The sequence below is a fragment of the Vespula pensylvanica genome, chromosome 2 (genome assembly GCF_014466175.1).
Source record: "Vespula pensylvanica isolate Volc-1 chromosome 2, ASM1446617v1, whole genome shotgun sequence".
NCBI lineage: Eukaryota > Metazoa > Arthropoda > Insecta > Hymenoptera > Vespidae > Vespula > Vespula pensylvanica.
The window spans coordinates 14,723,887-14,738,122 of record NC_057686.1 but is presented as its reverse complement, the minus strand read 5'-3'; the positions used below and the strand labels follow the sequence as shown (position 1 = coordinate 14,738,122).

General features: G+C 33.8%; 2 protein-coding genes across 3 annotated transcripts in view; one reads left to right on the top strand and one right to left on the bottom strand.

The window, feature by feature from the left end:
* Positions 1 to 14,236, top strand: part of LOC122627202 (protein timeless homolog) — a 179,063-nt gene that overhangs the window by 149,323 nt on the left and 15,504 nt on the right. For both annotated transcript variants that reach the window (XM_043808162.1, XM_043808163.1), the window contains exons 21-28: positions 897 to 996; positions 1,306 to 1,440; positions 4,912 to 5,178; positions 6,410 to 6,694; positions 6,938 to 7,057; positions 7,137 to 7,298; positions 7,874 to 7,966; positions 8,054 to 8,961. In XM_043808162.1, the coding sequence (XP_043664097.1) occupies positions 897 to 996; positions 1,306 to 1,440; positions 4,912 to 5,178; positions 6,410 to 6,694; positions 6,938 to 7,057; positions 7,137 to 7,298; positions 7,874 to 7,966; positions 8,054 to 8,358 (1,467 nt within the window). In that variant the 3' untranslated portion in view covers positions 8,359 to 8,961. The remainder of the gene's footprint in view (positions 1 to 896; positions 997 to 1,305; positions 1,441 to 4,911; positions 5,179 to 6,409; positions 6,695 to 6,937; positions 7,058 to 7,136; positions 7,299 to 7,873; positions 7,967 to 8,053; positions 8,962 to 14,236) is intronic.
* On the bottom strand, positions 11,089 to 13,456 carry LOC122627204 (putative odorant receptor 85d). Its single transcript, XM_043808165.1, has 8 exons — positions 13,297 to 13,456; positions 12,620 to 13,047; positions 12,134 to 12,530; positions 11,977 to 12,039; positions 11,786 to 11,897; positions 11,545 to 11,652; positions 11,285 to 11,482; positions 11,089 to 11,194 (listed from the first exon to the last, which is right to left on the bottom strand). The coding sequence occupies exons 2-8, from the start codon at positions 12,798 to 12,800 to the stop codon at positions 11,138 to 11,140; spliced, it is 1,116 nt and encodes a 371-aa protein (XP_043664100.1). The 5' UTR covers positions 12,801 to 13,047; positions 13,297 to 13,456; the 3' UTR covers positions 11,089 to 11,137.

Here is a 14,236-nt window from a genome sequence, read left to right as displayed (position 1 = left end):
GAATATTTCATAACGTGTAGCGAGTGCATCGCTGAAGTCTGCATATTTTTAATTCCTTGAAATACGCTTGAAATCGATCTCTTTCTTCACCTTTTATATAGATGTTAAAGATCTTGAAATAATAACCGTTCATTGATTTCCGATATATCGCACTTATCGACGATTGGAAAAAAACAAGAGGTATTCAACAGACCGTATTCATTAGAAAGGAAAGGGAATGCTAAAATTAAACGAAGTTTTCTTTCTGCGTAACATATACAGAATCCCTCTCGCAGATCTTCGATCTGCCATTTCATTATCCGACGATTGACGTCATTCAACTCGTGGAAGAACAATTACGGAGCTCTCGAAATTGACGATTAATCATAAGTGTCTGATCGTCATCGGTCGACGGTAAGAGGGATGATGGTTCTGCAAAACTTTCGAGTAGGTTCTTTCGATGAACGAGTAAAGTAGAAAATCAGAAAGAGAGATCGAGATCGACAGGGGAAAAAGGGCTGACCCTATTATTTATTCCTTGACAAACTCTTCGAAGGAGAGCTTAGGCGAGGAAGCGTTTCATTTAAATAATTTCATGCGCGAGTACGCTTCACCCTCGTGACTCGAAAAGCATCAAGGGATAGAGAGAGATCCTTCGTAGAGCAAAAGCAGAGTGTGTTCGTTTGACATTCATTTAGTTCATGGAGTAGTACGCGACAGCCATTTAGGCTCTGGCCTTCGTGAAAATCCCTTTCTGTCTCCATACCTCTCTTTCTCTTCCTTTCTTAGAGAAAGAGCAAAAGGTTAATCGTCGGAAAATGAGCTGATGATCCTTCTCTTATTTTTTACTCGAACGCATTCTGAAATTATAATCACATTGAACATGTTCCTCTTTCTTTTTCTTTAATCATGTTCAGGCTGTAAGAAATGAGGTACAGAAGAGACTGCCCAAGGAATGGTCCGAGGAAGAGATCGCTCAACTCACGGAACTTTGGGAACAGCTGAGAGAGGATGAAGGTAGTTACGATCTCTTATTTTTCCAACTTATACTTTTAACCTTTTTTATTTCGTGTATTTATGACTTTAATCTGCTTGAAGGTTTTTTTTTTTGGTATTACTGATATCTATTCTTCGATCATTTTCCACCGAAACCTCTTTTTCTTTTTCTTTTTTGAACTTTTATATCAAACCGTGTATCTAGTCGATTTTTAATTATATTTCTTTTTCTTTTGAACAAACTATTTGATGGGAATGAATTAAATCATTTATAAACGAGTCTTTTAGAAATTATTTGAAAATTAATATTTAATTTATGTCTATCAACAGATCCAGTGGAACTTATTTTCAACGGGTTAAGAATAAAGCGGACAAAATCGAAGATCAAAGAAAAGCTTTTAGAATTAGGACTAGTCAAGGATCCAAGGGAGCTGTACAAAAAGCGATCTAGAAAAAGCAATCACGGTGAGTTATCCTCTCTTGTCCGAAGTGGCCTCATGTTTCCAAACCCATCCCATTCCATTCGCATCCATCTTTTTTACCATACTCAAAGAAATCCACCAGCATGGATCCGAACAGTTAATGCGATCGTCGAAGACAATGTATGGAAGTGAGAAAAACAGAGAGAAAGAACTCCTCCCTCTCGCTCGAACGTACAAAATAGCTAAGATCAATTTTTAGAGAGATCAGTTTTTTCTGACGTTTAGCCTTTCCGAAAAAAGCCTGTTACCGATATTACGAGTAGTGAACGAGCTTCCTACAATTTCTACTTCTCGATTCGTCATAGTCATCCGTGTATGTATGTATGTATATATATATATATATATATATATATATATATATATATATGATGTATGTATGTATATATGCATATATATTTATATTGAAATAATATGCACATACTTACATTATATGTACAAATAAATTTTACATCAATTTATAACCAAAAAAATTGACAGTGAATCTAACGCAATAACATTAATGTTAGCCGAAGAATGAATAGAAAATAGAAATGAAAATAAATAGTGTAATATTTTTTGTTGTATTTTACAAAACATACTTATATTTAATAATTTAATCCATTTAATCTCAGTTATGGAATTTCGTCAAATATGTAAATATATATATATATATATATATATATATATATATATATGTGTGTGTATCTCTTTTTCTTTCCTACTCCGTTATTTTTTCTCACGTTTCTTTCTTCTTTCACTCGAGCCTCGTAATTAATTAGCATATTTTTCTACGCTCGATATATCGCATATATCTTATTCTATTCATATGCTTGAAACGCAAATGAAAATGTATCTCTGATGTTCTCCAGATCCAATACCATCGTCGGTCGACGGCCGATGTAAAATCGAGGATCAATTAATTACCAACCGTATCGCTTCTCTCTGTCTCTCTCATCCTCTCTCTTTTTCTCCTATATATCTTTTTTTTCTTTTTTATCGTAGATACGTATATACAGCGAAAGGCTCGCAGTTCGGTCATTTTAATTTCCCGCGAAAGTCTTCCTTTTTTCATTTTATTCCTCTCTACGAATCTCCTTATTCGTTGTATTATAGATATCTGACGGAAATATTTTATAAAACGATGGAATATTTTATCAACGAATATATATATATATATATATATATATATATATATATTCTGCGAATTTGACGAAGAATAAAGATTTTGATAACGATGAAAATTTTGATCAGCATCGATCGAATATCTTTTATATCCGACGTACTATCGATTTACAACGATGGTACAACTTATTTGGTTTCCAATTTCCAATTCTTTTTTTATGTATTTTAAAGCTTTCAACGAGATTATTCTTGATACGAGGTATTCATTCTTGTTACGTATTCATCGATTTCATTTTATCTTTTCGAAAGCGACTTTCGCCGTTATATAATCTACAAATTTTGCAGTAGAAATATAACGAAATTAAAATTCACCGCGCACTCCTTGTCGCAATTATACCCTCGTCGTGCGTTCTTATCCGCTCCATGGACTGCAGCTGCGAAATTCTCTCTCTTTTTCTCTGTCTCTCTCTCGCTCTCTCTTTTTTTCTCTCTCCCTCCTTCTTTTTAACGCAACTTTTCAGGAAGATTCATCCCCCTCTCAGGAAAGCTCGTTATTTCATTTGGAGGCTCCGCAGGCGTCTTTATTTTTCCGACGGATATACTGTAAAAACACTCTCGCGTATTCATTATTACTTTATATTCTAAATTTGTCGACTCGTTTCATTATTTTTATGTAGTGAACTAGTGCTCGTCGATAACATTCGACAGATACTCTTTTGACATTTTAAAACTACTCATATTTCCAAATAGAAGTAAAATTCATTAAAAAAAAATAAAAAAACAATGATAGAGACAGTATAGATGATATGAAGTATTTTACAATCGCAAATAGTTCCTTTCTCTTTTTCTTTTTTTTTTTTTCTTTTGATATGTCGAGCATACCTATCTGAGTATTTGTTGACATTCTGTTTAGTATCATATCGTACACGTGTGTTGTATTGTTATTTTTATTTCGCCCTCAGGACATAGACAAATTTGTAACCAAGACAGACAGAGAGAAAGAGAGAGAAAGAGAGATTCGGCAACTCGATAAATATGTCCTCTCGTTTAACATTGGACTATTTCAACAAACACGTGTAACGTTATATGTTCGACTTTAAAACGAATATGTTCGACCGATTCGATATTCACCGTATGCATGTACCTTGACGCCTTTTTAACCGTTTTAAATACCGACGAAATAGTGATGAAATGATATTTGTTTTTCCTACTGTCACGTCGCAACGAAAGCTCGCGGAGTTCATGCTGGAATCTTCGCGGAATACAAATCTTGTTATTTAATATCGAAGAACGCGCATTCCCACTATACTTCTTCTCTTACTCTTCCTTTCGTGCCAATAACGTTCCTTTCTTTCTTCCTTGCCTCTTTCCTTCCTGTTTTCCATTATGGCACTACAAGGTATTTCATATTTATCGTGGATATTGTTTTTCCTTCTCTTACCTTATTTGTATTCAATGCATTACAATGTATCCTATCCTAGATATAAGATCGAGAGATGAAGTGTAACGGACGGCTTTGTCTCGTATCGAATGGAAAACGTTAAAACATTTTGTAGTTCGAGTGGGCATCATAATTGTTCCACGCGCGCAATCGATCTCGATAACGCAAACGCGCATGAATGAAAGTGTCATTCTGTCCAAAGTTGACGGCTTCTATACGGGATAGGCAATTTGAAAAATTTCATTAACTATTCGAGGATACAAAATACAGTGATTCGCAAAATCATATATTTATATATACATACAGTAGTTATTTCTTTTGTTTTGGTTCGTTCTCTGTTCATTTGCGTTTATTTCTCCGTTTTTTTTTTCTTCTTCTTTTTCTTTTTAATGATTACGTTTATTATTATTTGCAATGAATAAGAATATTTTGTTAAGGCCTGTAAATATATTTCTATCAAGCAATAGTGTATTTATTTTCAGAATTTTCAGATTTCAAAATTTACGGTATGAAATCAAAGCAAAAAATTGGGATAATATCGCATAAGAGAAATGAAACATTTAAATAGTTGAATTAATAAATTATGTCGCAGAAATAATTGAGATAATATTAGACTAAAAAGTATAAAAATTATATGAAATTTTATTAAATGGATAGAACGAGTAACAATATGATTAGCATTCGTATATACATATATATCCAAATCATTGTAATCATTTAATTGAAATTATAACTATATATGTATGTACTTTTCTACATATTAAACGAAAACGAAAGGAAAAGAACTGTAGCAGAGAACGTTGAAAAACGATAGAAACAAGTCGTGCGTTTTAGGATTCGCCAATGAACAGAGCCGGTTACTACCTTGAAAAAGGTTTTATATCGTTTTTCCACGTGTTGTTGTGCGCAAAGGAAAATCGTCGTGGGAAACACAGTCTGGCAGTAATTCTGACGAGGAGGATCGGGACTCCGAGGAAGAAAGTACAAAATCCTCGGGGCGTAACGACGTGGCTCGAAGTAAACCAACGAAAAAGAGAACGACGACGACGACGACGACGACGACGACGACGAAGAGGATGACGAAGCAAGAAGGAAGGTCGAGAAGGAAGCGAGACCAAAAGACGTTCCTTTACACGGATGCACAATTATCTGGACTCTTGAAGGACGTCATCGAAGGAAGTAAGTAAAGAGTTACTTCTTTCTTTCTTTTTCTTTTTTCTCTACTTTTCTTTCTCTTTCTCCCTTCCTCTCTTCGTTTCTCTTTTTTTCTCTTTCTTCCTTTCACTTCGTGATTTACGATGTAGCAAAGAAGAGAAAGAGATGGAAAGAAGTCACCGTCGAAAGGTTGCAAGACTAAAGCTTCGTTCTCGCGAGAAGGACAAATGTCTTCTCGTCGCAGGACCCCCAACTAAGAGGGTTCGGTTGAGAAAAAGGAAAAAGGGACTCTCGGGACGAATCCTTGCCACGAAAAGCATTACCAACGTGCTATCGCTATGGTATAGAACCAATGGAGTAATAAAAAAGCAAAATAATGGCTTGTCCCTGTGAAACACCTACTCGGTGTGCAAATGTGGGACACGTCAGAAGTAATCCTATCGTCCTTTTCTCTCGTAGACTTCGAAAGCTGCTGTCTTTAGAAAACGACCCTCCTTTATTTCCCGGAGTATCGATGACGATATCTTCGTGCTTTTTGCAAAGCTTCCTTGGTACTTTAACACCACTTCGTCTTCGGAAAAACGATTCTATGGCGACAACGCCGATCGAAACCTTTGCACTTTTTGTCCTCTTCCGTCTTTTTTGTTTCTCTTTATTGTTTTTCTTTTCCTTTTTTACTTTGTTCTTTTTTCTTGTTTTTGTTTTCTGTTTTTATTTTTTTTTCTTTTTCTTTTTCTTTTTCTCATTCGTGCGAGATACGCACGGATAGATGGAGGGGACGAAAGATTTATATTGGAAGGTACTAATGTCCTTGGAATGACTTCCTGAATAAAAAAGATAGACAACTTTGATTTCTTCTCACGTCTAATTTGACGTTACTTTTTGTATCTTTTCTTTTCTTTTTTCTTTTTCTTGTTGCTTTTTGTTGCTGTTATTACTAAAAGGAAAGTTGGAAGGAGTAGTGTGGAAATATCATTTTTCATAGCACGATCGAGTTCATTGATGAGTTCGTTCCTACAACTTTCGAGTTACCTATCGTGGGAGAGGGACAATAAAGGGTCCGACAGCAATTTATTCTCCCTCATATTTCACTTACGATAGAGTGAACTTAACGTTTTACCGGGTGTACCGTTCCGTGTGTGGGAACTGTAACGCGTAATAATATTCGACGAAAATGGTAGGATAAACTTAATAGTCGTCCCCATAATGGATCTCGTGTATAAGAAATCCGTGAAAATGTTTTGTCATAAATCAGATATGAAGGAGTCGTTGGAATGGATCAAGGAATCCTTAGAAGATGCTTTGGAAGATCGGGACGAGGAAAGCTCAGAAGGAATTCCCTTGGTACCGTTGACAGACTATTCGTCAGATGCAATGGAATCGAGCAGTTTCCAAAAATTACTACGTGCTATGGGGATAGTACCACCAGCGGACGAACAGGAAACCTATTGGCGAATTCCAGCGAACATGCTCGCTTCTACCATACGAAAACGATGTGATCTTATTGCCAATTCGTTGCAAGGGAAATTCATTATCGAAGGTAATTCTTCATTTAGTTTTAATTGATCGATATCACGAGAGATTTCATCGGGTCTGAAGGATCGGAGTATCGTCTCTGAATATTCGTAAAATGAAATTGTCCTTTATTACAAGTATATTCGATAGATATTTAAACATGGTTTGGTACATTAATAAAGGTTTATGACATTCCTAATAGATTTCGGAACTTTATTCTTCATTTTGAAATCTCGTATTAGATATTTATTATTCTTCCTTCTTATAGAAGTTCCGTCTGTGAACAATGTCGACGGTAATAAAAATGATCCAACCGATGAAAGTGACGACGACGACGACGACGACGAAGACGTATTGGAAAATGTAAAAAGATTTTTCGCGACTAAAGGTAAGTTCAATTATACGATTTATTCGACCTAGATTTAAAGTCATTTAGAAAATTTTCTTCATTCCGTGGGTCATTTTAGAACCTGTACCATCGACCTCAAGAGAATCAAATGTACCGTTGGACACGGAAAAATCTGAAAAGTCGAATAAACGTGATATAAAAGCTGACGACACCATCGTGCCACTGGAAGAGGGGAATGAAGAGAATCAGGAAGAAACGGGGAGTAATTTCCAAGCAATCGGTACGTACGATTTGTTGGCGCTTCGTTACGAGCGGAAAACGAGAAAATGGTACCTTCCTGCCCTCTGTTACTGCTGACGCCAAGCTATTGGATTATTTGGGATTTACCAACGAACGGAACGTTTATTGAGAATTCCAGAAGAAGAAGGCTAACGTTCTTTAATACAGTTTTATGTTACGAGACCCGTTCGTTCGTACAATTTCGATTTCGGTCTATAGTTGTGTAGTAAAAAAAGAAAAGAAAACTTCAACTTTATCCATTTTATTTCCGTCTGATTTAACGGTGCAATCTCTCTCAAGCGAGCCATTTCGTATATCTTATTAACGATTTCCGATTTTAAAGATAACTTTCTCTTTTTCTTCTTTTTTTTGTACATATATATATACACACACAATACGTATACACACATTCAGGGAAATTATCGTCGGATTCTTTTGATTTTGAAACACTTCGCAATAAGTAAGATAATATCGGAAAGAAATATTTCATATCACTCCAACTATAAATATTCTTGAATCTAAAATATTTAATAAAACGATAAATAATTCTATAATATATATTTTCTGTATGTTTAGAAAATGTAAAAAGAGTTTCTAAAGGTCGTCTCAAGATACTTTTGGATTCGTCGGAATCTGAATCAGAAATCGAAAGGAAGGCAAATGAATCAGGTATTTAAAGACTTGATATTTTACTTTCTGTAAAATAAATAAAATAATTCATTTAATAAAAAATAATTGGACGCCATCTTATTATAGAAGACGAAGGTAAGAGAAATAGAAGTGAAACCTCCGACGTGGAAATTCCATTAAGCAAGAGGCCACGTTTATTGGATAGCGACGAAGATTCTGATGAACCGTTCAAAGTAAAAACTTCTAAAAAATCTAAAATTACTACTATATCCAACAACGAGGAAGATAATCCAGAAGAAGAAATTTCGACTCGCAACAAATCTATGTCCTCTCGAATAATCGATAGCGACGAGGAGGAAAGCATGACGGAAAAAAAAGGAAATTCGAAGCCTACTCGAAAGATAATAAGCGACGACGAGGAAGACTATTAACGTTCAAGATATAAATTTAATCAACAACGTTCTAAATCAACAACGCTTTTGTGTTACTATGTGATCGTATAAATTTTCATATATATATTATTTCTTAAAAACGATACTCAATGATAATCGCAAGGTCTGCGTTAACTACTTTACCCGTTTGGCAAGATAAGGTAGGTTCCTACATGATCTTTATTTCGAAATTATTTGTTCTAACCTCTTTCCTTTACCCGAGAACTTTTGTACGATCTCCTGGAGGAGTACGAATTACGATGTCCTTTTTACGTTGGCCTTCGAAACGAGCGATCGTTTACACCCGGGTTACACTTCAGGGTGCCAAGAAAAACAGTTCTCGAAAGGCGTCCACATTTCGCCAAGTAACGACGAAGAGAACATGCGAGCGTGGTGGTGGCGCTGCGATCGTCACCGTGTATGTATATATACATACATATTATACACGGCGTAGTAGAGTCGGTGTAGTAGCTTACTAGAGCCCATTATCGATATATATACGTAGAAGGGAGAGGGAAACGAAGTCGTTTAACTTCCTCGCTCGCATGTTAGCCGAGTAACCGATTGGCCAATGTGGATGACTTTACGTCTTTTGATGGGCAGGTGAGGAGTCTTGGCGAGTGTCAACGATACATACGCGTGTATCGGTACGTGATCGTATTCTAGAAACCCATCGACTTGCCTCGGCTTTAACTTTGAATTAGAAAATAATATTCGTTTGTGAACGTGCTTCCGTCGCGTCGACGATGTTGGCTTGTCGTGAACACAACGTCGACGTCGACGCCGACGAACGTGTAGGACCAAAGCGTAATGTCGCCGTAAGGACTCCGCGAGTCGCGGATACACGATCAGGCGATCATACCTCAACAAGAATCCCGGAATCGAGTCTGTTTATTCAGTTATCTCATTCAAATATCTCCATTCACAGTTTCATATTTCTTCAATGGAAAAGACGAACTCTTCATCTTCCACGATATCTTATCTTTTTCAATAAGTAATATCTCACATTTCGTCCACCTTTCTTCATTGATTACATCGTACCACGTAAGTAATATTATTGTATTTATTTTTCAAATAAAATACTTATTTTTGCTAACAATAATATGTGTATATATATATATATATATATATATATATATATATATACATACATACATTATGTACGCACACACATATATAAAGATAATATTATCATCGAAAAAAATTTATTGCTAAGAAAAATACATAAACGTCGTTAATAATAATAATAATAATAATAATAATAATAATAATAATAATAATAATAATAATAATAATAGTAATAGTAATAGTAATAGTAATAGTAATAGTAATAGTAATAGTAATAATAATAGTAATAGTAATAGTAATAGTAAAAGTAAAAGTTAAAATAATAATATCATACTACATTATACGATAATAACAATCCAAATATAAATTATAAATACCGAGTATTCTTCAGTTCAGCTATGTAATCTTACGATGAGTAAGTACTTACTCCTTTCAAGGTAAACATTAGAGAACGATAGTATCGAACGATGAAACTCCCGGAAGGACGGACGACCACGTGCATTCTAATATCAACTTCCACTTAGTAGGATTGCATGAGAGATAAGGAGATCGAACATGTTTACGAGACGAGTCCAATCGCGGATTTAAACGTCGAGACGCGTATCCGTAGTAACAAGCAAGTATCTATTCGAGTTGGTGTGCTTCGACTTCCACGTTATATATGCGCTCCTGTTATAAGCGCGGGCTTCTTATACGGTTGTAGGTGGATGACATCCTCTCTCTTTCTCCCTACTCCTTTTATCGCGTTTCTCGTTGCTTTCTCAAGGTCATCGTCACGCGCGCCTCCATAATCCTTGTGCGCATACGCATTCTTATAGAACGGACTTTATACGAATCGAACACATAAAAAAAATATATTTTTTATTAAATATATATATATACATATATATATATATATATATATATATATATATATATGTACATATATATAAACTATTTAAATTATACTATATGATAATATAGTTTTACTATTTCTTTTAGAAATAGTTTGATGATCAAATCACAAATATATACGTGTACGATTAGAATAATCGTTTGGATTTTTTCGAATTGTTATAAAATTTGTAGATGTATACTTTTAAATGTTATTATTAATTGATAAAAAATTAATCATTTATATATGTTTATTAATACTCGTTAAATTTGCATATCGATTAGATTTTATTCAAATTATTACGTTTTAGAATTAATGTATGACGATATAAATATTGGAAAGATTTTTTTCTTTTTCTTTTTTTTTTTTTTTTTTTTTCTTAACATTGAAGTTATTCTTCCGATGGATTAGAACGATAGCAAAAGATATACAAATAGTATTTATTAATTTCACGATTGAAATATAATCTACAAGAGAGATAAGAAGGTCGTTTGTATAAAAGTTTAATGTCACGTTGCTCAGTCGGAACTTTGGATTCGAGCGGTGTTTACATGCGCGCCAACTGCGCGAGTCATCTGCGGATTGTCGTCTTTTTATTAGGAGCGCATATATTTCAATAGGTTATTCTACGGCGTTGCTGGATTCATACATATATGTATGTTATATATAATACTATGCGTAAAAATGGCGAATGAAGGAAAACATTCTCTTTGGAAATATTTTTCAATAGTTGATCACTATTTGTAATAATGCAATTTATTCGCTTTTATCAATACCTGTATATATATATATCTTTTCTTCGTTTTTAATTAAAAATCAAATTATTAAAATTATACATTAATTTTCAGATAATTGTCGAAGTATTACCGCATTCGAAACTGCAAAACTCATTATCTGAAAAAGATAAAAAACCATAGATAATTGTTATCTTTTCTATATAATTTTGTTGAATTATAAATATTAATTATGATTGAATTAATTTACTGATTTAAAAGTCTCCAAGGATAATACATAGAATGGACCGCCAGTCATTATAATAGGCTTCTGAGCACGCAATGATAATAATAGTATCAAATGTTTTACTTTCATTATTAATTGCTTGTCTTTTGTTGTGCTTTCTATTTTATCATATATTGTTATTTCCCAGTTACATGCATAGACAGCATCGGCGATTTGTAAACCCTAAAAACATGTGGTTACTTGAAAGAATTTTATCTATTTTTATAATTTTAATAAATACTAACCAACGAGTAAATTCTGGTAGAATAAAAGCAAAAGATGTATAATTGCACTGACAATGCTGAAAAATATTCCAATAAACTTAGTAATTTCGTCATTGATTCCGAGTCCGTCTATAATTGTAATATTATTGATTAAATCATATTCAACGTTAGAGAAAGAAAAGAGAAAAGACAATATTTTATTTTATTACAATATTATTAACATAGCTATAATATATGTGTGTGTGCGTATATGTGTGTTTACCTTAATTTCAATGACCGACATTTCAAAAGATAACAAGCAAATGATGATTATATTTTCTAAGCACTGTACAAACATTGGTAAATTCCCAAAAGATCCCAGATCCTTGGATATTCTGTAAAAAAATAAAGCTGACGTATCGTTATGTTAATAAATTAAAAGAATATATACAAGCTCGTTTAAAAAGTATCTACTTTAACACAGCTCTATGATGATCGACGCAACAACGTAATTTCCTTTCGAGTTCTTCGATTGTTCTACAAATAATCAGGTATTCTTTTTTGTTCGATGTTGTAACAATGAAGGATTCTTATATGATAGCTAGGGATAATTAATTACAATAAATTTTACCTTACATCGACGATAGTATCAATTTCGATCAATGAAAAGTATAAGCATCGCAATTGTCCACAAATTACCATTAAAATACAAATATGCAAGCTATCGTAACAAGCTGCACCAACAGTCGAGGTTAATGCACCAATCAATTGAATAATAAATGAATAAGCATAACCCTTATCAGTTCCGATATCCCATGGTTGCCATGTTATATATGGTAATGAATCGTAATCAATGTTGGCGTTACTATCATTTGTATTCAAATTGTTCATCTGACCATAATATTTTTGAATAAGCGCATTGAAACACCAGTGAAGTATTCCGTAAACGCAAAACGTTGTCCACAAATATTGCCATATCCTTGAATCTTTATATACCGTTTCCATTTCTGTTTTAGAAAAATCACATCCTGAAAAATTCTTTGTTAATTTTTTTAATCTCTTCTTTTCTATATAATTTTTATTTTGTCTCGTTTTTTTTTCCTTTTCTTTTTTTTACCTGTCTTACTAATTCTAGTTTTCTTCGAAAGTAAGTAACATCGGTTTAAATCAGCAACGATCCTACTAATTTCTTTGCCCTTGCTTATACAATAAATCCATTTGATGAAACCGGTCATATGAAGACCCAAAGGATTGATAGTATTCGAAAGTCGCTCGATATCGAAGTTACCCGACACCATTAGAATTTCCGATATTATAAGTAGAAAATTAGCAAAGAGAGATAGTGCAATCGTGATGGTTAGTACGAATAGTTTTGACATAGAAAATATATTCCTTTGTCGCCAAATACGAAGATACTTCAATAACGTAATTAAATGTTCGATGTAATTTTCAAAGGACACGGTAGTATCCAAGGGCTTTATTGATTCGTCTCTTTCCTTCATATTCATCCTTCATATCGTTGAATAAAAAAATTAAATGTTGAGGCTAATGACAGATGTTATTAGAAATTTAAAAAAACGAAATTAAAATACACCTCTCTCTCTCTCTCTCTCTCGCTCTCTTTACATATACATACACACATACAAACATACATATGTATATACACACACACACAATACTTTGCAGTTGCAATACTCGAGAGGAAAATATTCCATTCACGTCGAGTACTCAAACGTGACTTTGCCTCTTGTTTCGCATATTCTCCGGATACATATACTTCGAACAATTACGTACGTTACGTCAGCGACTTGAAAATCATGTACGTGTATGCAGACGGTCGTATCTTTGTCCGCCTTCGCCATTTTGTAACGAGAGCGAAAGAGAGATCATGACGAGTTCTGATAAGCTTATCTCTTGCAACAACGACGTGAACGACGATATTAATTTTTATATTAAATAAAAATAATAATAAATATTCTTATCAATCTTTTTCATTGATTAATTATCTATTTTTTTTCTATTCCCTTTTTTCCTCGTATCATTACTATTCGTTTAGTTAATAATCTCTTTCATTTTTCTAGAAATTATTTTTACATGAGTAAATCTTTTTAAACTTTATACTTATTGTACCTATATATAGAAATTTATTATTAAATTATAAACAATGAACACGAAACAATTAACAGAATTATATTCATCTTTCCTTCACGAAATTGCAACTGCAACTAGTATTAAATTCTATCGAATTCACGTAAAGCAATATCTCCGTCGTTCGAAGAGGATTTTAATAAAGAGTACCTACCTAAGTTGTCATCAGGGACTCTCGAGACTTGGAAATATCATGTAGAACATATGTAATTCGAGAAATAATGCTTCAGAAACGATAATAGTCGATCTCTCGCTCTTGCTCTCTCTCTCTCTCTCTCTCTTGCTCTCTCTCTCTCTCTCTCTCTCTCTCTTTCTCTCTCTGTCTTTCTCTTTCTCTCTTTCTCTGTCTATCGATGGTATCGTGATTTATGTATAAAGATAATTATCTAAAAAGGTCTATCATTAAACGAAGTTATTTGAAATGCAAATTACTTGATTGATAGGAGAGAGGGTAAAGGTAAAGGGGCGTGGTCAACGTATCTACCGAATGTTCTCTCCAATTAAATGTTCGTGGAAGAAACTTTTAATACGTATCTGTCCTTCCTCTCTCTCTCTCTCTCTCTCTCTCTCTCTCTCTCTCTCTCTC

Coding starts and splice junctions, on each gene's coding strand:
- LOC122627204 (XM_043808165.1), bottom strand. CDS start 12,800: ATGGTGTCGGGTAACTTCGATATCGAGCGACTTTCGAATACTATCAAT. Junction 12,040..12,133: donor GATACTATCGTCGATGTAAG/GTAAAATTTATT, acceptor GATTATTTGTAG/AACAATCGAAGAACTCGAAA. Junction 11,483..11,544: donor CTACCAGAATTTACTCGTTG/GTTAGTATTTAT, acceptor ACATGTTTTTAG/GGTTTACAAATCGCCGATGC.